Below are 21,971 nucleotides of genomic sequence, written 5' to 3'. Positions count from 1 at the left end.
CAAAATTAGCGTCGTTGTTTACTTTAAAAGGGAATCGTAATTAATTTGTCCAGATTAAGATAAGAGTTTTATCAGAAGTTTGGCAATAAATTTAATCGTATTTGAATACCGCAGACAACACGAATTCCGGAGACGTTTTGGTTCCGAGCGCTTCGTTAGATTGAATATTTTGAATTCATTTACAATAATCGGAGTACATACGAATGCTCGCGATAAATTTATCTTAATTGCGGGTGATTGCTGAAATCGATTTAATCGATATGTTTATTTGCAGTCGTTGAATATGATTTAATTTATTATTCTGAACAGTTGGCATCCCTGTCACAAATACATCCAAACAAGTTGAAACTATATAGTTTTATTTTGATAAATCAACTACATAATTCTTTAGATTTATATCAAAGACTTTAAGTGCCACAAATTTTTTTCATTTATTTTTCCATTGTTTATTTCAAAATAAAATGTTAATTTTCGATTCATGAACACGCTAGCAAATCAACTATCGGAGACCAACCTAAGTTCGACCCAAAAAAATCAACCTTCACAATAAAGCTTACTTCACAAGCAATCTTACTAATATTATAAATGCGAAGTTGACACAAATATAAAACATAGTCTGGATGTACACTTAAGTTTTTTTTTAATTCCCCGCGGACGGATTCGCGGGTACTACCTAGTTAGTAAATATGTAGTTCTACATATTTAATCCTATTTAAGAAAATTAAACAATAACTTAAAAAAAAACTTCGCTTTCATCAATGCACGCCCTTGACATGATTATGTTTATAATATGTATAAACAGTACGCGCAGGGCCCGTCAACTTGAAAGTGAAAGGAATACCAAAGAAGCGTTGTAAACTATTCCTTTCCCATGACTTAATGATCATTAACTCGATATTTACGACTTTAATGCATTTATGACTTTATTGTTAAAGTTAATAAGCACGGTTATTATTTATTTATTTGCAAGCTGTTTAACTAATTTTCTTTGTTTTCTTAATTGAAAATATCAAACAAATGTTTAAGAAAATAAATAACCATGAAATTAGTAGGATCGGCCGATTAGTGGTAAACCAAAATCTCCCGGAAGATATAAAGTATTTTACCTTTTGTGTCATAAGTGAGGTGACTAGTGTTTCCAAACTTATTCTAATTATAAAAATTATAAATTGAAATTAACTAATTAAAGTGTAAAAAATATTAAGATGTTAAACAATACAATTACGACATTAGAAAATAGAGTCCATTTTTCTCAACGGCTTAATACATAACTAAAAACATTTTTATTACACTCGTTTATTCCGCCGGCTCTGGAATGCGCTGTTCGTTAAATAAAAGCAGAATTTTCTCGCTTTCAAGTAAATTCTCACATTTAAATAGTATTTTTAACATTCACACGTCGAAGAAGTGTTTTTACAATTTAGTAGTGTTAACGTTTCCCGTTTTGTTCATTTTAAATTTTACCCAAAAGGATATTTAAAATGTAGCTGTAAAACTACGACTGTTGTTTACTTTACAAATAAGTCACAAAACATTTCTAATTTCTTTCTCAGTCATCGTGAAATTGTTTTTTAAATTAGTAAGTCTCGTTAGCGCATAAAAATTAAGTCTTAACGACACCACCGGAATAAATTATGTCAAATTTGAATACATTAGTGACAATATTAAAGTATTCAAACTCAACTTTAAGGGCGGTTGCTTAATTACAAATTTAAAAACATTGAAAATCATTGGAAAACTTCGACTACGTACTGAAGTATTTGTTTAAAGGATCATCTGGTAAAGTATTTTATATACTTTTATTTTTAACATATAAATTGTACATTGTAGATTTCTATAAAAACACTAGCTGTCGCCCGCGACTCCGTCCGCGCGCAGTTATAAAATGGGAGGGGGGGTTATGAAAAATAGATGTTGGCCGATTCTCAGACCTACTGAATATGCTCACAAAATTTCATGAGAATCGGTCAAGCCGTTTCGGAGGAGTACGGTGACGAAAACTGTGACACGAGAATTTTATATATTAGAAGAAGATGTAATATTTTTTACAAATTTTCTAAATGGAAACATTTCACGACAGAGACTTAAACAATTTAAACAATATACGACATATTCTGAAAGTCACAAATCGTATTATAGTTTCAAAACATGAGAAAATCCAGTACAGGAACCTTTCGTTTTGTTTTAAAAATGTAATGAAAATCATAATGAAATTATTCTATCAATTTATTTCTATAGGTTACGAACTTCTTTCCTCTACAAGTATAAATCAAGCAGTAAATCACAATTCAAAATCCTAGAACTACCTCTTCACGATGGAAAAATTACGAGACTACTAGTTCAAAACGAACAAGAAAAATAGAAGTTGAACGCTAACGAGTTGCAAAACTATCTGTAGAACTAACTCTGAGACTCCCTAGCTGTGACGTTACCGAGGAAAGGGGGTAAGCGACGCTGGAAAATCACATTATTAGAACTTTGCCTTACAGTTAGATGTTGCAAATCTTCGTAACATTTTTGTACGTCCAAAATATAAGCGAGTAACAAAAGTTTAGCAGATGCATAAATTTGTGCGTTTTTCACACACATTTAAGTGAATAATTTTAACAAACCCAATACTGTTATTTTTTGGTCACAAAGGTGAAAAGTCGTTGTGTGAAAGAGGATATGCGTAAGAAGGGGGTAAATTCAGATATGACGGCTGATAGAGATGTATGGAGGAGTAGTACATACTGTGCCGACCCTCCATAGGGATAAGGGCAGGTTGATGATGAAAGGTGAAAAGTCGTTATGGGAAAAAGTAAACACGTAAGTACGACTTTAGAATTTGATGCTTTAAAATAACTTATAACAAAGTGACTACCGGTAATGGTCTATAGCGCGGATGCTTATTTATGTCTTACATGTTCCTAAGTAACTTGTTATTCCCACAGTTTTACTAACAAATGTGATCCTACACAACAACTTCTCTAAATGGAATTGTATTTTTTTGTATTCTAGATCTAAATAAAGGAAAAAGAGCTCACTGGTTGGCATTCAATAAACGCTCTCGCTTCCTTTATTGCCTAGAAATACGTCCCTAGCAGCTGCGAGCTTTGCAGATGTTTGCGTAATTATTTCAAGGGGTGAGTGGTATTAAAGCAACCATTGTTTAATTGTGTGAGGATTATTCAAAGGTCGGACGTGTTATGTGGATCTTAGTGAAGCGGTTACTTACCGGAATCATTTTTCGGGGACATGTGTGGTTACGACTTAGTACTGCCGCTGATTATCTGGAACAACAAAAGATTTGTTCAGTATTGAATTTCAAGACAGTAATAAATAATCATAGCTGTTTTACTTCCAATTAGTTTTGAACACCTTCCCCTTTTTTAACAAAAAGGTTTTCCGACAGTACCAACAAATTTTTTAGTTTAAATTTTACTGATTCACTGGTAAAGTTAATATACTAATAACACACAATCATTTTTGATGTAGGTAAATCTTGACTCGACTTACACAATCATATAAGTAGATAATAATATAGACAATGTAAACATTAAAATGAACATGATCACGTAAATCTCAGTCCGCAAGGCACGTGTCCTGTCTATCTCAGTACGTGATGATTGTTATGTTCTTAGTTATTTTATCAAGGTAAATGAGCCCTAGGGCCAAGGTTCCGTAATAGCTCTGTGATAGCACCTTATCTAAGTTCCTCGGGCGACTAAAATTTTGTAAAATAAATAATTTATCTAGTAAAACGTGTTTTAAAATAAACGAAAAATATGTTCTGTTCATAGTCAACGACAAATGTTATCCTTAAGTTGTACGTACAGCTTTATACTTAATACAATAACGTATATTTTTCATTATTCGATTAAATGGCGCCATACAAAACCTTATGAATCATTAGAAAACGAATTTGATGTTAAATTATACATAGTACTCCGGGAAGCAAAGTAAATTTATCTTTCTCGTTAAACAACAAATCCCTGCATTCTTCTCCTTAAAAGAGTATTGTAGAGCGGATATCTTTCAGTGCTTTTGTCTGAAAAAAGATCATGAGAATCGTGCTCTTTACTAAGATTGCTTTAAGCTTGGATTTTTATACGGGAAGTTTTAAAAGTTTGTATGTAACTTTTCTTTCAATAGATAAAAGCACGACTTCTTACTCTTGATTTACTATGATTATAGTTATCTAATAGTTATTAAAGACCTCAATATAACAACAAATCACAAAATATCTAATGTATCCAAAGCAATTTAGTTGCAAATTTAATTGTATAGCAAGTAATTACAAATTTGTGTCCTGTTACATGGTAACCCCATTTGTACAGCAACAAAACACGGACGCTATAAGAACGGTACTTCCGAAATGTTAGTGAGAGGTATTTCCAGTCCCACCCTCGGCCGTGGCTCATTGTATGCAAATCAGTCCGCCGCTACCAAATATTTCACGCAGGCTTTGCCTCGGACGATGTTGTACCAAATTACGCGACCCCGGGACTATCCGAGGAAACATCGCCACTCTCCATTTGTCCCTTCCGAGTCGACGCTTTTGTCGTGTGGGTGTCACAATAAACATTTTCTTTGTCGCCCCCGTTCTGTCTGTTCACTAAACGCCTCGAAATGTGGTCCATTTAACACTTATCGTGCTGACCCTATGGAGATTACTAGGGTAATGCTTTGTCAGTTAAACTGTCACTGTTTCATATACAGGATGGATTAATTTAGACTAACTAAAGAAATTGGTCGTTGTGTAAGTTTTTATCATTGTCACGATATATTGAGTCAATAACATTGAGACGAATCGTCTTGTCAGTTCGTAGCATCATTATCATTCAGACTTCGAAGGCAATTTGTAGGATCGCAGACGTGTCCTTACCATGCGATGCATTCACCGACTGCAATTCTGAGCCGCCGTATATTTAGAACATAATGTTTCGATTCCCACCTATCTATTAAATATTTCAGTCATGTACACGAACTTACTATGAATCAATCTTAATAAACTTCGAATAAACGTGAATTCAAAGGTATTAAAATTCTATTTATTATGATAGTGGATGACAAAAAACAGATTTATAAGATTACTTATCTCAGATTAAACTTAGAAAAGTAATGTTAACGATGAATCTTTAATCAAAAATACTCGTATAAAAATGTTTATAAACAATTTTATTAAATCTCGGTACGGTTTATTACACGAAAAACTATCGTATCTATTTCATACAGTCCTAAAAGGTTTTTTTCATGGGTCTTTAAATGAGTAAACAGATTATTTCTCGAGACAAACTAGTAAAAACATCTTCATTGATATCTGCAGAGATATTTATTCTATTAAGTATTCTTAAGATATATGATACGAGTGACACATGTATAAGTTTCTTGTCATTGTTCCTCTAGGCTGCAAGTCGTCGTATGACTTTATGAATATTTAGCGTCGCGGAACTATTTCTTGGGTACTAATGCGCGGCGCGGGATCGAAAGCTGCGCTCTTTGAATGAAGCTTAATTGCAAATGCATTTGAATATTTATACGTTCAGACTGTAAACGACTGCGCTCTCAGGAGACAAACGCTTCTCAGTTATCTATTAGTATTTCTGGTTTCTATCTATAAATTGACTTTTATCTAAGGAATTGAATAACTTCATTTGACTATGAAATTGCACGGTTTCACATTATATATTTTGAAAATTAATATTAAGGTAATTAAGGTACGTTTTTAAGAATTTAAGTCATACCACACGCGTAGATCGTGAGACCCACAAGATCAGAGTTATTGAAGCGTTTTCTAAGAACAGGACCAGACACTTTTGTATACAATTAACATTCTTTTGGGATGCTTTTCTTCCCCACGAACCTTAATCCTTGTATTTATTCTGGACTTAGCTTCTTAAGCCCGATTTAGCTTTGGTGCGGTTTCTTTTGAATATTACTTCTGGAAAATGTAGGTTTCTTAAAAATATAAACTTTAACTCTGCCAATAATCATTTTTAAAAACTACACAAATGTCAAATTCAAAGACATTTCAGTATCACAATTTTTAAAGTTTATTTTTTCATACCATAAGAGGTCAAACAAGCAAGCAGCTACCTGAATATGATGAAATAGCGAACCACAAACATCCGCAAGTGCAGATGCGATGCCTTCCTTTAATAAACGGAGGAGACACACGGAAAGTGAATATTTCCCCTTATGATTCCGCTTCTCAGTCAAATCCACATCCTTTTCTTATAAGAAGAGGGAAGAGGGGGGAAAGAGGGGGGAAGGGAAAGAGGACTAAAATTAGGCATCTAACACGCAAAATCATGTTTTAATAACATTTTAAGATAACTTATTGTAACGCTAATTGTAATTTATGCTACGAAAACTATAGAAAGTAATAATAAATCATGTAGGTACTTAGAATGCGTCTAGTGTAACAATAGTGCTCTCCATAGATGTGAATGGCACTAGAACATAACGGTACGCTCTCGCTAACTGCATCCGTTTGTATGTAAATGCGACAATTTCATATGTAAAAACTATTTAATATTCCATTTCAAATATAATTTACTTCTATTGAGACTACAAATTCATCATCATTAGCTCACTATACGTCCCCATCAAGGGGCTCGGAGCCTACCATAAGTTAGGGGTGACTAGGCCATAGTCACCGACGCTGGCCCAGTACAGGTTGGATGACTTCACACGTGAATTTATTCTTTGAATTTCTTCACCGTAAGACTACAAATTATAGGATAAATATATTGAAGGAAAATGCTGAAATTAGTGAACACGACCTTATAAAATTTAAATGAATAATTAAAATGAAAATAAATTTAACTATGTAGATAGTTTTTATAGTAAGAGCTGGCAAATGTGTAATTCCCTTATTTTATTACCCATAGTGAACACAAACTAATCGCTTGCGATGTCTATCACATTTTCTTTCTGCCTCATCACTAGTTTGAGAAGGTTAAAAAGGTTTTTAATTTGCGGATTTTAAAGCTTGTATAGAAACGCTTGCATGAAATAAATATTTGATATTTGAATAAATGAACATTTCTAGAAAATAAACAAATATTTTACAGTACAGTATCTTCAATTTTAGGATAAAGAATTGTAAAATAGTTGTGTATCCGGGGTGGTTCGTGACCAGCCGCCCAATGCAATGTGTCGGTACAGCCAGCATGCGGTGGATGGGTCCCGGCACTTACGTACAATCATACTGTCAAGCCGTCCGTCTGTCCCGCACGCCCCGTGGGAAGCACAACTTTAGAAAGCGCATTTTTAAACATCCCGTTTTCCTATTTCCAAAAAGAAAACTAAACGTATTTAAACAGTTTTTTATAACAGTGGGTCTCCATTGCCGCACGACAACGAAACTGTGTCCAGTTTGTGTTCCACTTTAGCAAAAAAAATCTTTAAAATAAATGAAAATTAGTAAATTTGCATTGCAAAATAACCGTTAAATTTCCATTTCGTTTGTTTGCAATATTGGAAACTTTATTGATATTTATGTAAAATGTACAATAAAGATTTATTATTATTATTATTATTATTTAAAGAAGTACTAAGTCACAGACAACTGCTTGTTAAGATGAAAATAAATAAAACACAATAAAAAAATAAAATAAAAATTTAAAAATTCAACGATTCTTGTCACATATTCACTAAGAGTTACAACGATTCCTGTTTGAAGTGGACATGGTGAGCGACTGTTTTTTGCGATGAAATTCTCAATATGTCTACGTCCATTGAATATGAGTGCTTAAAGCAACGTCGGGTCGAGTAGCTTGTATTGCTAATTGAGGAAATAGTCAAAAACATATCCAAGGCCTTTTATCGCGAGATGAAGGCAAAAAGCGCGAGGTCAAGGTACTTACTGGTGACTGGTAATGTGAGAAGTCGAAAGAAAAACAAGAACAAAGAACAATTGTACAAATGGATTTCTGAATTTGTTTAGGCGTTTTTTAACCCAAAAAAACTTATACATGTGTTATTACGTTTGTTATTGTTATAATAATTCTTAGAAACAACCTTTAATATAATAATGAGCAAAACGTTACCTTGAAAAGGAAATATTGTCTTAAATTGTAATGAAAATAACAAGACATTTTCTTGATATTATCATTCAAAGATTAGCAATTCTATTGCTCATCAGAAAATACAATGATTGAGAGCTGAATAAAAGCAACAAACATCTCTCATACAATTCTATTAGTAGAAGTACCAAATAAAAGTATTTAAACGTGTAAGTACTTATAAAATACTACAACGACTGAATAAATATATACGTCTTAACTATAAATAGATGTAAGAGAACATTACACTGATTAATGATACTAAACTTGTCACCAATCCTACAATATTTATCATCATAATTAGATGTTTAAATGAAGCCTAATGACACTTAATTAAATATTATAAGCGACTTGTCACGATTCCATTTACGGCACATCATTGTTAAATCGGCACAAAACGAACAAACACTTCGGTGCCGACATCCTCGGCCTTCAAGATAAAATCCGAGCTCGACTATCGTGTCTGTTGAATGGAACGCAAAAACTCACATAACGATTTTTATTGTATACGATATACGAAGCAAGACGTTACCTTGGAGACAAGCAAAACGACCATCGGAAGATGAACCGTCTTGAAGGACAGATCACGAGCGCATCGCGTACAACCGCGAGAACAAATGGAAAAGGTCACGATAAATTGGTGCGGCGCTAACCGAACTTTAGTCTCCCACAAACCTATTATAGGAACCGGTTTTAAAGAATCCGCCTTGCGTCAGTCAGCCACGTGTAAACATTTTAATTGATGATATGCGGAAGACAAAAAGCCGCGATTACTATCGCGTTTCTAATTTCGGCCGAGGTTTGAATTCCATTCAAGTGTTAAACCACTGTTCAAATGTTATAAAACATTTTCATTGGTAAAAATGAGAAATAAAAGCTAGCATATTAGTTTGTTGGCTGTAAAATCATTTCAGTGAAATCAGAGTTATGTTATTCTCTATTGAAATATTTTTAGGTATCTAAAATCTATGTAATTTTATACTGAAAAACCAAATTATATCAAATCATTTAATTTCGTAATACTATTATTACTTCCACTCTACTACAATTATAAAGCTAACACTAATGCTACGAAAGACACTTCTTTAATCGTTATATTTTCCGAACACGCTGTATATTAAAATTCGTGATCAATTCATTGAAATTTAATTTACTTCGGTCAATAAAAAATAAGTTTTATAGTCGAGAGATATGGATAGTGTTACATAAACAGCACCTGTGCTGGCTGCGACTCCAGAGAGGAGAATAAATTGAAATGTCAGTGGTCATATCGAGACCGCGACGGGTTTCAACAGAAACGTACATAAAATACGTTACACCTGTTCTAAATTGAAAACTACAGGTTTGAATACAGATACGTCATTATTAAATATATATCTGTGGCGAGTTTTCTTTTAAAATACAGTGTGAACTCCATGTAATGTCAAAAGTTACACAAATGTTACAAAATGTAACGTCAAACGCCTTCAAAACGTCGAATTTGCTTGACTTTGTCTTATTTTTATACATTCTTAATAGCGTCACACATACTCTATTTAAAGTCGAAAATTTGGTATCATAAACCATTAGTTGTCGCCTGCGACTTCATCCGCACAGCATTAAGAAAAATAACGTAATAAGTAGCCAATGTGTTCTTCCAGACTATGTTCTATCAATACCAAATTTCATCAAGATACCTTCCAACAAACATTCGTCCGTCTATCCATCTAAACTTTCGGATTTATAATATTACCAAGATTAAGTTGCCGATATTATTACAAACTGTAGCTGTGTGTTATTTTATATGCTGTTTTGTTATTTTATATTGACGTTCAGTAAATTTTAAGTTTTAGCTATCATTTTTGTATGACGACATCTAGACTTTTGTCAAATTATCATAATCGGTGGTACGGTAAAAAAAATTGTGCTGCAATAAGGGAAAAATAATATTTTATGTTAATTAATAGCGGAATACGATTTGATAGTTAATACATTTTGTATGCAGACTTTAATATAGTGAGCGAAATCTTGCATTGGATTTTTTCCTTCATTTAACAAAAATACCACGTAATATAACGTATACCAATTCAGTGGGAATTTCAATAACAAAAACATTTTCACAATTAATGTTAAATTATGCTTATCAATCGGTTTTTTCATCTGCAAATCTATTATTATAACTTTAGTCTAAAAATCTTTTAATTTGAAAATAAACATTTGTTGTAAAAACGAGTCAATACCTACAGATTTATTACGTGCTATTAGTCACCGGCAATACTGCATTTGTCTGTTAGCAAATCATCTACATTATTTACAACGTTCGGCTGCTCTCACGACATAGATGTAGCATTTGCTATAAGTTACAATTTTTTTACTAAAACAATGATAATTGCTTTAGTAAAAAAACTAAACTACAACACACGTAGATCCTTTAGAATATGATATATAAAAATACACACACACTCTCTTGGCACAGTTCTGTTACAAAGCAAACAAATAATTGGCAAAAGTCGTCGTTGTACTGTATTCTAGTTCAGTAAATTGTTCAAATTTCATCGCTTCTCTGAAGCAATCGCGTCGACGGTTCTTTTCAAATTCAGATCACGTTTTCTTTATCCAGATTTGTATAACAAACAATTGAACGATAGTGACACGAAACTAATTTCAACATCTCGCATTCTGCGACATAAATTACTGCAACTAATATAAGATAGAGTTTAAAAATCTCAGTACTTGAAATATGTAGTTATTATAATATTGTAAAGTTAATTCTTATAAAACTTGATGTGACAAAATGCACTTAAAATAATTACTGATTATCTATTTACGATAACATTTTCTTCTTTCTTCTCTTTTATATAACGAATTAGCAGGGATTTTATTATTTTGCTTTAAAATAAGAGTTACATTAAACCCGTTACAGCAATTACTAACCTATTCTTGCTATTGGAATACGTAATTTCCTCGTTCAATTTCCGTCTTTTAACTAAACGTGCCTTATCACCAGTTCCTATCCTAAAGAAACGTGGGTAAACGATATTACGTCGCTTTTTAAGATAAAAGTACTCGTTTGTTTTCTAAATAATGAGTTTTATCGTCGTGTTAATAATTGCTTGATCGGTTATGGAGGGATGGAAGCCTACTATAAAATATCATTAATGCTTTGTACAAACTCCTTGTAAGATATGTGAAACTTCCATTGTCTTAAGTCAGTGGCACTAAGGTGCACTATTGGTTGCATTGCAATATCAGAGTTGAAACATGCAGTAAATCTGTCAACGTGCAAATTACAATGGTGAGGACTTCATAAAGCGTGTTGATGTTGAGATGCAAGTCGTGTGCAGCGAACGTGATGACCGCAACCAATCTTTACCTTTAAATCGACTTCTTAAAATCGTGTGAAATAATACTTAAGTAACTGAAATCGTATAAAAGTAATAATATTAAATTTCCCTGCGTCTCAATTGACTAGAATTAAAACATAAGGTATATCTCGTTACGATCCAACGCGGACAGAGAGGTAAACAGAGGAAAGTAAAATTTCATAATGGCGGCCATTGCGTTATTTCACTTTTTCGTTTATTTTGTGAAAATTGTGACTAAAGTGATATTATAAAATAAGTTTGTCCATGGTGGATATTAATCGGGTTTCAACTGGAAAGCAGGATGGAATTTTCATAAAATATCATATTTACTGTTTTAGAAGTTAATATAAACTAGTAAATGTCGTACTAAATGTTATTAAATTATAAGGCAATTCCCATTCTTAAAAGGAGCATAAAATATATCAGTATCTATTTGCAATACTTTTCAAAAAAATAACTTAATAATAGAACAACATAAATAACAAATAACATGTACTGACACCTCATTATGGCGTTCCCGCCATACGCCATAAGCGCGTGCAATATTTCCTCATATACCCGCCAAATAGACAGGCTCGTGACAACAGAACCTAATATTTCATAGCGCCGTATTGCTTGAGATTAGCTCGCTATGGTAGCTGTGACCAAATTTGTTGAATATAAATGCATTGCTGTAATTTTATCGTATTAAAGGCCACAATTAAATGTATTACAAACTAAGCACGTGTCGTAATAAATGTAAAATGCAATAGTTGTCCAAATTACTAACTCTACAGTCATTGAGTATCCAGGTTAAGATAAGAATAAGAGAGAGTAATGCTTAACAGCAGTAGTTACCAAATTTTGCAGAAACATAACATAAACAAAGTCTCTAAAGAAAAAAGTTTTAAAATAGTACAATACATTGTAAAATTAAAAAAAAAAAGAAGAACAAACATTTTCTACAAAATGACATACGTTTGTATAAACAAAATTATTTGTGTCGCATATTTACTTGATGTGAGGGTGACCGTTGGGATGTGTCCCATCTGCAAATGACTGACGCCGGAAGTGACATGGTCCATTATTCACTCATATAACAAACCTACATAGAACTACTGTTATTTACAAAAATACCTACCTTAGTAGTACCTTATATTGTACGTGAAACTTTGTGCTTTAACAACAAAGTAAACCAAAAATATTTTTATACAATTAAAAGTATTTTACATCGGATAAGATACATTTACAATATACAAAAGATACGAGTATCAAGCAATATTAGAGTGAAAATGTACTTGAAAAACAATAGACTACAGTGAGATATTATTCTATACTGCTGTACTTTTTATATTATATGAGACATTTTGGTGCCAAATCACTTTTTTGTTATTACGTTCCACATTCAGTATTACATGTAAATCAAGTAATATATAGATAATAAGATAGAGGTCAGACGTGCATCGTATATCTATATATTTCTTTCGTTAAATCTGTTAGTATTCATTGCTCAACAGATTGATTTAGAAATATTTATAGCTTGTGTGTAAGAAAACATATAAATAGCCCATAATGTTGATATTTATTATTCAAATGTATTCCACGGCCTTTTCCAGGATTTCTTTTATTTAATATATTACGGTAATATTGTCTTTTTATATTACAAGGTGGCAAACGAACAAGCGGCCACATGAATTCTCCGAAACGGCGAAGCGAAGAAGCGAAGCCCATAGACATTCGCAATTGCAGATGCGTTGCCTACCCCCAATCGACGAAGGAGAAGACGCACAACAAGAGAATATTTAACCTTCCTATGCATCTCCTCCTCCATCAAATCCACCTCCCCTTCTCATCCTTTCCTTATAAGGAAAGAGTGGGAAGAGGACTAAAATTAGGCCTCCGGCACCACACTCGTCAGACGAAACGCGGAATTACTTCCACTTCACGCCTGTCTTCTGTGTGGTCGTGGTATTGCACCGGTCCAGCCGGCCCATTCGGTCAACAGATCTTGTTGCTGGTGGCGCCTTCCATTGTTAAAGAACGTTGTCAAACATTCAACGTTATTTTAATACGTACATGAAATAGAGATCAGATTCTTAGAACGTTTTGGGAATTGAAACTCCTACTATCAAATTGTAAATCGCTATTATTCATTCCTCACATCATACCCACAGGTTGAACACAGATTATTATTTTTCACATTCCTCAAACATCACTCACTATATAATTCTACAATCATATCTACCAGTACTTGGTCGTCTGCATGTCCCCAGTATAATTAAAAAAATATTACGAACCAAAATGTAGGTAGGTAGGATATGAAGGCCAGGGAGTGGAGGTGTCACTTACGGCCAAACCTACTGGCATCGAATTACGCTGCTTGCGGTTTGCGATCGACTTTTAGCAAAAAGTATCGAGGGTATCGATTCGTCGTTGTTTTTTAACTGTCACTTCTTCTTAAAGTTTTGCTCGATACAATATCCAAACGAGCAAAATCTTTATGCGCCTATATTATTACTTATCTCACCTTGACATTTTAACTAGCTTTTGCGGAATTAGAAAAAAAAACTTAATTAGTAGCCTATGTGTTCTTCCGTACTAAATTCTACACCTGTGTCGAATTTCATGTTAGCTCTTCTGGTACAATACATAATAAAAAATATCAATTTATACATCAAAACTTTCACATTTATAAAAGCTATATATTTTTGTGATACATTACTGTTACTTAATCATTATCCAATTTGGTCAAAGTGATTCAGCCCTGCAACATATGTAACTTAAGTGCCAACTACAAAAAATATCATGATATTATCTTGCAGACAAATCATCACTAGATGTCGTGACTTGCGAAAAAGAAGCATCAAATTACTTGCGCTGAATGCCATCATCTAAATTACTTATATGCTGTAACATACAGCGAATTAAAGTGTTTTTTATGTTACACCAATGCTTGACCATGAACCAATCGCACGTACAACAAACTGTCAAAACTTATAAATATTTTTATCATTGCGATAATTATTTATGTAGCCTTGAGACATCATGAGGCAATTGCATAAAAAATTAGTAATATTTAAGAACGTGAAGTCTGGCCGTTTTGTTTAGTCCATTAACCTCTATAAATGGACAGGCTATAAGACGTGCTATTTTGTGCCTATATAATTTTCGCCATTTTGGCTCTCATGGTTGCGGTTTATATAACATCAACAGAGACGTTTAAGTCCTAAAAAGCTGACATTTTCAAGCAATGATCTACCGATTTCTAGAGATCAGTAGGCTTCGCCAACTCCTTTAATTTATTTTTAAATTAAAACCTTACTTTATTTTTTTATTTAAATTAGGACAAAATCTTAAATGTAAAACATGGGAGGTTCTAATTCTAGGAGACCATAACGCATAATTCGTATACTACTGCTTGTTAAGCTGTTAGTTGTAGCTTTTTGGCATTGTCTAATAAATTGTACTATAATCCTAGTGGGTGTGCCGTAGTACTGTATGCATGTATCCGTAGAACAATGCAAATACGTCGGTGAGAACTTGGCATTATCAGATTAAACTTTAACTCCCAGTTTATGTGTAACGTTGGGCGCGCCATTTAGCGGCGCAAGACTTTTGCAACAGGTACCGAACCCTGATACCTTTTCTTTGACCTTTTCTCGTTCTATATTATTGATACGTAACTTTTGCATTTCAAAATATTTATATCTTTCAGGTTATAATTTCAGTATTACAAATCAAACAAAACAAAACTATGGCATTCTTGGTGCAGTTGAAAGTATAGAAAGGTGAATGATTTCCAATTGGTGAGATACTAGATAACCAGGATCGCACCAATTGGTTGCTTTGTTGTACCTTGATTGATTATTTCAAATTTAAATATCTTTAATTAAACGAGTACTTGCTTAACTATCCGTGTTCCGATCCTGGTCGAGTTAGAGAAACAAGTCCTATACACCCTGATTTTCAATTTGGCAGCATAATTTCATTTATTCATTCAACATATCCAAACTACTACTAATTTTGTTTATTTTTCTGCAGTTTGTACCTATTTAGAAGTGGAACACATGATCCCGCATTTAATTGGACACCCTGGCCGTAAGTTGAATAGCGTTCAGAGAGCGTTCAAATCTCGACAAAAGATCTGTTAGAAATCAGCTTTTCACGAGGTCAACGACACGTCCGTTCAGGATGTGCACAGATACAAAACGAGTGTAACACAAAAGACTGTGTCTCTGTACCGTACAATACGACACTGTTTTCAATCTAACCACAACACATATAAAGGTATCATTTGCCGCCTGCCCCGTGTATGGTTGCAAAGAAAAGTCAAATGAACTTTTCAACAGGGCTGTGAAATTAAAATAATAAATTGATTATGAATATACCAAAGTCACGTATGTACAGTGGGATAAAGACAGAAAGGCAATGGCGATGATGATGTTGATTACGAATAAATTCCTTAATACTTGTAGAAACTAAAATTACAAATGCAAAAGCAATAAGAAAGTCTCGAAAAATATACACGCATACCTCAATTCTCTAAACCTATCCGCTAATTTCGTAGAATTAAACTATATCTATAAATACAGATACATAGATAGAAAAGATCAATATAGAAAAGAATTCGTTTAAAAAATTTACAACCCTGTATTGGACAATGAAACCACAGAGTATCGATATGATACAAGCAGCTGAATGTGTTGAAAATACGTTTACATTGGCACAACTGTTAAACAAAAACCTGACCACCCAACGATCGGAGATATAAAAATATTTGCATGCAACTTTAGACGACGATTTTATCTGAAATTGTGCAGTAAATGTGAATTTTACTGCGTTCTGATATCTATAATTAAAGTCGTAGATAAAGGAACTATACTAGCGTAAAAAGACCTTAAACTACAGATAAACATTGGTGTAAGTACCATTTAATGCTCAGCAATTTAATAAAGCTAATAGAAAATGTAAATATATTTTTACAACGATTATGTTTTTACGACAACTTTATTACCAACAACCAAAGTATACCAAAGAAAGTATGGATGGATTGTGTGAAAGACGATATGCGTAAGAATGGGGTAAATTCAGATATGACGGCTGATAGAGATGTATGGAGGAGTAGTACATATTGTGCCGGCGCTCCATAGGGATAAGGGCAGGTTGATGATGATGACAACTTTATTACCAATAATAGCCTAAAAATAAACACTATATTTAAAATCTCCAATTTGAAGAAATTCATCAAGTGAGAGATGAGAAATTATAAAATTAATACAATGCAGAGTAATGAAACAAAGTGAAAAGTACACAACAATGTAACAGAGGAATAGAAATAAAAGGGAAAATATTACAATAAATATTCTTCTAAAAGAACTAAAGCCTTCCAGATATTTACCGTTTTACTTTTGTCCTTTACAAATATTGTGTAGGATATATGTAATTTACTGCATGAGTCTATATTAAAATACTGTCTAACTTCTGTCCAATTTTTCCTCAATGCACAGAGTATAAAAATATGAAGAGTTCAAGGATTTGACATTACATAATTGACAATTAAGCCGTAGAACTATTTATTCTGCTAGAAGAATATTGACACATATTTCATAATACCAATAATTTAAATCAAAAAGTGAAAGTCAATAATAACTGGCCAATAACCCTATCGTGATAGAAATCGGCCCCAAAACTTATAAATAAATTCTTGGGACTCTATAAAGTCAAAGCATGGATAAAAAATTAAATATTTTATACACAAACAACAATTTAAGTTTAAAAAAGAACTTCTCATTAAAACAAAAAAAAAATTAAAATCATGTTAACTTAACTCCAGGAAACTGTAATTATCTGACGTAATTTTTTACTTTCACATCTCTTTATACACCGAAATATTTTTTTATTCAAATGGTAGAAGGTATTTGTTTGAAATAGAACCAAATAGATCCACCAATGTATATCTATAGAAACTTGATATAAATAATGCCGCTTGTTTGAGAACTTTATCTCGACTGAGGAAATCTAAGACAGCGCGGGAGCTCCGATGATCTCAATTTCACTTTGATCTCGTACAAATATGAAGCGATGTTATGTTACGTCTTTGGCAATATTTCTACCTCTCTGACGACTGATTGCTCAAATGCTTCAAAGGCTCGACTAAAGTGACGATCCAAGATAGATTATCTGTATGTATGCGATAAGTGGCGTTAGAGACATGCATTGTGCATGCTCTCACTACCAGACTTGATCAGAGTTACGCCGTTATCACAATTAGGGCTGTCAAAAAGTACACATAATTTACAAGATAATACACGACAAGACGACGTCTTTAATTGCTTGTGTACTAGGTAAACAATTCGGATGAAATTGAGTTTCTGATGATTGTGTTACAAAAATGACAAAAAAATACATTAATTATTAAGTTATTAAAATAATTTAAGTTTATAATCAGAAAGCGTGACGACACGACGTCGACGGCGCCATTCTTAAGCCGCATTCACATTTGCCTGACGTGTCGTGTCGTGATGCTTTCTGTCGTGATGGCTACTGTTCACATCTATGTGACGCGTTATGACGCATTTTTAATCAGTTCCGTTATAGCTCTCGGAGAGTTTACACATTCGCAATGTTTTTTCATGAATCATCCGATTCGGATTCAGATTATGAAGAAGATATGCAGTTATTGGCACTGGCAACACTTCTAATAAAACAAAAAAAGAGAAGAAGATATTGGATACATCCAGTAAATACAAAAATATAGTTTAGTTTTAATAGATTGATCCTTATATTGTTTACATTTTGTATCATAAATCGCTTTATATTGTCGTACGTACTCGATCAGCTCGTCGTCCATACCTTCTGACGCGTCACAACACAACACGTGCGCGTGCACACTAGTCCGACCCGCTGTGTCGTGTCGCTGCGCCGTCCCCCGCACCTCACCCAACTGACGCGGACCGGGATCGCTACTGACGCGACACGACACAAGCCATCACGACACACTGCGTCAGAGAAGTGTGCACGCAACCATATTAATTGTATGAGACCGATACCTTTCTGACGCATCACGACACAACACGTCAAGCCGCATTCACATTTGCCTGACGTGTCGTGTCGTGATGCTTTCTGTCGTGATGGCTACTGTTCACATCTATGTGACGCGTTATGACGCATTTTTAATCAGTTCCGTTATAGCTCTCGGAGAGTTTACACATTCGCAATGTTTTTTCATGAATCATCCGATTCGGATTCAGATTATGAAGAAGATATGCAGTTATTGGCACTGGCAACACTTCTAATAAAACAAAAAAAGAGAAGAAGATATTGGATACATCCAGTAAATACAAAAAGATAGTTTAGTTTTAATAGATTGATCCTTATATTGTTTACATTTTGTATCATAAATCGCTTTATATTGTCGTACGTACTCGATCAGCTCGTCGTCCATACCTTCTGACGCGTCACAACACGACACGTGCGCGTGCACACTAGTCCGACCCGCTGTGTCGTGTCGCTGCGCCGTCCCCCGCACCTCACCCAACTGACGCGGACCGGGATCGCTACTGACGCGACACGACACAAGCCATCACGACACACTGCGTCAGAGAAGTGTGCACGCAACCATATTAATTGTATGAGACCGATACCTTTCTGACGCATCACGACACAACACGTCAGGCAAATGTGAACGCGGCTTCAGGCAAATGTGAATGCGGCTTTACTGACGACGCCATGACAGTTTATCGCGTTTTGCGCGGGACGTTGAAGTTGATTTTTGAAAACCCAAAATACACAATATAATTGTATTTTTCATATTATGTTTTCAAATAAATCGTACATTGCTTTACAGAATAAGACATTTTTGAAAAATGTTGTACTCAAACTTATTTCATCAGTTAAAATCTTGTCATATTTAAAAATGAAAAAAATATAAGACCAACTGAAGAATCCACTAATTGCAAATTAAGCATATACAAAAAACGAAAAAGAACATATTCATTTCCCATTAAAAGATATGGAATTGATTTACGATGATGTGATTTTATATAGCTTTATGTGAAATCGTGAACTCAATACCCTTAGAACTTAAGATTTAACAGTATCGTTTTAGTGCTAAAAAAAACAATGAATGTTCATTAGTAGACTGAATTATGACTGTAATAAAATAAGCTTTTTAATTAACGACAATGCATAACCCATGTTTAAGGTTTTATTATTTTATATTTATTCCTTTGAATATTCCATTACAGGATCAGTGATCAGCACTTAATTGCTTGCAGTTAGAATGTGGCAATTAAAGTACCTACCATCTGGCAATTTTCACATACCAATCCCCGCTTTTATATTTACCTATATATAGATACAATATAATACATACAAAATAAATAAAATAGGCCAACTAGGTGACAATTACTAGAGTACGAATTAGTAAGGTGATGTGAGGTGACGTGATTAAGGTTATGTAAAGATTTGCTTATATTTTAGTTATTAATTTCAGCAAAAAATATTTCTTCTAATGTCTGTCTATTTGTATTTTTCTTATAGTAGATTTTCACTGCTGGAACACATTTACACACTGAATTTTTTCTAATCTCTGTTTTGTATAAAGACAATGGGATCCAACTGTTATCCCAAAATCAAAACCAAAGTGTCTGTGTCATAGAAATCTGTCTACTCGATTTATATGCTTGTGTATAATTCTTAAATTTTTATAATGAATATTATACTCATACATTTAACTGTTAAATTGTAAAATCGTTTTAACTCTACAAAGTTTCTGAGTCTCCCACGCTCGATTTACTTCTAATGGATTCTAAATTAATTTTTAATTGACTTTGTGTTACTACTAATCCCACGTGCAAATCAGTACAAAGTTTCACATAAACAAAGTTTGAATTCGGTATTCGAGTCGAACTAAGTTTCAATGTTTACATTCAGTTGTTTAGATAATTATTTAATTGTTAAATTACTCAATAAAGCCAAACAAAAAACGTACTAATGAAAATAAGATAAAATCAGTAAGAAAAACTAACAGATTTTTATACAAACCGATAAAAAAAACCTGTGGCATAATCCAAATGACGTTTAATTTTTTACGTAAGTATTATAGAAGTCACTTTTGTAACTAAATTTATTTTCGATTAAAAGATTTATGTGACAAAAAGCTTACCATTAAAAGTATCTGTGCCATATCGAAAGGGGATTGAATGAGCTATTCTCCGCGGTTACAATCGGCAAGACACCCTGCTGCGCTATACTGATAAACCTTGAACACTTTTTAGTCACTCTTTGCCTTATCGCGAATAGATACGAACCCTCTCTATTATCGGGTTAATGTACTATATTTGGACTAATGTACTAACATATTATTTTGATCTCATTACGATTTCAAGTTCTCTGTTTGACAAACGATATATTTGAATTAAAAAAAAACTATTATTACCTCCAAAAAAAATATTTAAGTTAAATTTTTGTTTAATAGAAAAACGTTTAATGGAACACTCATAAGGATAGTAACAAAACACCATTTTCAATTTATAAAATTGACAACGCAGTATATAGCGGAGTTGAGTAAAAGCCATATTTTCCAATAACATCAGCAGCCAGCAATATTCTTTCGTGCTCGTAGCCCGCTCCATTTTAGCATTTTATTACACAAAACGGTTTGTTACATGCGCGCGTGCCGCAAAATTGATTCCGCGTGTCCTCACGTACATGACAAATTACTATTGCATTACCTCTCTATTCTGTTCCAACGATGAAATGCTATTTGGTCGACTTCGTATTGGAAACATCAAAACGTAAGAATGCGAACGTATCGAAAATGGAAGTCATTTTAGCTTCCGTGTGACGAACTTATACCAAAATGAACGAAAGAAAAAAACACGCAAAACGAAATAACTGTTGAGTATATAAAATTTAAATAGTTTTGTAATGTTTACTTTCGATGTATGCAATGGATTACAAATTTATTTATAATAAAATAATATGCTTTACCTTCTAACTCAATTATCTTCATAGAGGGTTAACTGCGTTCTTGCCGAGAAGCCTTACAAGGGGTTGCATACCCCTTACTCTACTAACAGAGGGGTTGTAAATACAACACGTATTACATTGAGGTTGAAGAAAACATTGTTTTCTTTCAAAGGTTTAATATACTCATATTTCTCTTTAGGGTTTCAATACATAAGCTACTACATATATCAATTGAACGTGCAATGTATTTTTTTATTGATTACTAGCTTTTACTCGCGACTCCGTCCGCGCGGAATAAAAAAAATGCACACAAGATAAAAAAGTTCCTATGTCCGTTTCCTAGTTCTAAGCTACCTCCCCTTCAATTTTCAGCTAAATCAGTTCGTCCGATCTTGAGTTATAAATAGTGTAACTAACACGACTTTCTTTTATATATATAAGACTAGCTTTTACCCGCGACTCCGTCCGCGCGGAATAAAAAATAGAAAACGGGGTAAAAATTATCCTATGTCCGTTTCCTGGTTCTAAGCTACCTGCCCACCAATTTTCAGTCAAATCGATTGAGCCGTTCTTGAGTTATAAATAGTGTAACTAACACGACTTTCTTTTATATATATAGATATAG

At 33.5% G+C, this 21,971-nt stretch overlaps 1 protein-coding gene across 1 annotated transcript in view; it reads right to left on the bottom strand.

Annotated features, from left to right (window-relative positions):
- LOC106720010 (apoptosis-stimulating of p53 protein 1) overlaps positions 1-21,971 on the bottom strand; it is a 190,481-nt gene that overhangs the window by 151,975 nt on the left and 16,535 nt on the right. The window contains exon 2 of the mRNA XM_014514538.2: positions 3,218-3,272. Within this exon, the coding sequence (XP_014370024.2) occupies positions 3,218-3,226 (9 nt within the window). The 5' untranslated portion in view covers positions 3,227-3,272. The remainder of the gene's footprint in view (positions 1-3,217; positions 3,273-21,971) is intronic.

This window comes from Papilio machaon, chromosome 14 (assembly GCF_912999745.1).
Source record: "Papilio machaon chromosome 14, ilPapMach1.1, whole genome shotgun sequence".
In the NCBI taxonomy this organism is placed as follows: Eukaryota; Metazoa; Arthropoda; class Insecta; order Lepidoptera; family Papilionidae; genus Papilio; species Papilio machaon.
Note: the sequence above shows the minus strand (reverse complement) of the source record. Positions and strands in the feature narration are given on the sequence as shown.